Below are 1,247 nucleotides of genomic sequence, written 5' to 3' on the forward strand. Positions count from 1 at the left end.
CAATTTATCTAATTTAGTTAATCTATTTAAATGCTTCTTATATTACTCGTAAAAGATTTTTGTAAAAAAAAAAAAAAACAAGTTCTTGGTCTTTCCTATCACGGTTTTCTTCAAACTAATCCATTCACGCTAAAATTCCTAAATATGATCATTTATATACATCATATTTTACATATCCAAACATATACAATGTTTCAATCTAAGCACCTTACCAATGCATTTAGTTTTACTAAAAAATAGTATATTATTTATTATTTCAATATTATTATAGAGTTTCATCTCATAAAATAACTCAGAAGATATAAAAGTTTGAGGATTATTCGATTACGATAAATAATGGAAAACACGGTTGCTGTTAATAGAACCTCTTACTTTTTTTACCTAATAATAAAAAACTGTACAAAAAATTATTATCTCTAAAGAGATGATAATTGATGGAATCAATACAATTGAATGAAATGTGTTGTATGACCATCTCGATAAATCGGATCATCCGTGATAGACGCGCGACACAGAGGACATGATCGTTCTCTGTCAAGCCAGGTCGAGACGCATGTCTCACAAAAAATATGTTTACAATGAAGTCTAACTGGTGTAGTATATTCTTCATGGCAAATGGCACATATACCGCCGGATGCAATCAGCTGTTCCTTCGTCGGAGATACTCCAAGACTCTATAAAGAAAGACATACACAATATGATTATATCATAGTATGACAATTTTATCCCTCAATTCGCAATCATATTTTTACTCCCTCCGTTTATAATCTGAGTTTTTTATGCCCAGATCAAGTTCTTTTTCCAGATTTAAAAAAAGGTGGAAAAATTTAACATCTTTATTACATTATCGAATTGTTTTCTCGATTATTTTAGGAAGAATTTTCGTCCTTTATTTCGGAGAAATTTGAGAATAAAATTTCGCTTGTGCAAAAAGACCTAAATTGTAGACGGAGGGATATATTCACATGTAAAGATTGTGCGTACCACATTTTGGAACAGTTTCCATGCAGCAGTGCGAAATAGTTTTAGACGCGACAGCAGATCGTTACCCTTGCTCATTGTATACATTATCGAAAAGAAAATTCCCACGATTTTCTCTTGACCTTGATACGTTTCAAGCAGATAATATAACCATGGCTGGACAGGTGCGACGCATCGATAAAGTTGTGACGTTGCTTCTACCATAAGATAATATTTTCCCTGAAATTTTATTTATTTCTATCTTATATATCCTATATATATATATA

General features: G+C 31.2%; 2 protein-coding genes across 4 annotated transcripts in view; one reads left to right on the forward strand and one right to left on the reverse strand.

The window, feature by feature from the left end:
* The window catches only part of LOC108684599 (caltractin), a 13,920-nt gene that overhangs the window by 8,711 nt on the left and 3,962 nt on the right, over nucleotides 1-1,247 (reverse strand). For 2 of the 3 annotated variants that reach the window (XM_018188999.1, XM_018189000.1), the window contains exons 4-5: nucleotides 985-1,200; nucleotides 320-674 (exon numbers count right to left, since the gene is read on the reverse strand). In XM_018188999.1, the coding sequence (XP_018044488.1) occupies nucleotides 441-674; nucleotides 985-1,200 (450 nt within the window). In that variant the 3' untranslated portion in view covers nucleotides 320-440. Of the gene's footprint in view, nucleotides 1-319; nucleotides 675-984; nucleotides 1,201-1,247 lie in introns of those variants that run through there. The other variant, XM_018189005.1, reaches the window with a different exon arrangement.
* The window catches only part of LOC108684597 (mediator of RNA polymerase II transcription subunit 25), a 37,034-nt gene that overhangs the window by 5,903 nt on the left and 29,884 nt on the right, over nucleotides 1-1,247 (forward strand). The gene's annotated exons all lie outside the window — the stretch shown is intronic.

This window comes from Atta colombica, unplaced genomic scaffold (assembly GCF_001594045.1).
Source record: "Atta colombica isolate Treedump-2 unplaced genomic scaffold, Acol1.0 scaffold136, whole genome shotgun sequence".
NCBI lineage: Eukaryota > Metazoa > Arthropoda > Insecta > Hymenoptera > Formicidae > Atta > Atta colombica.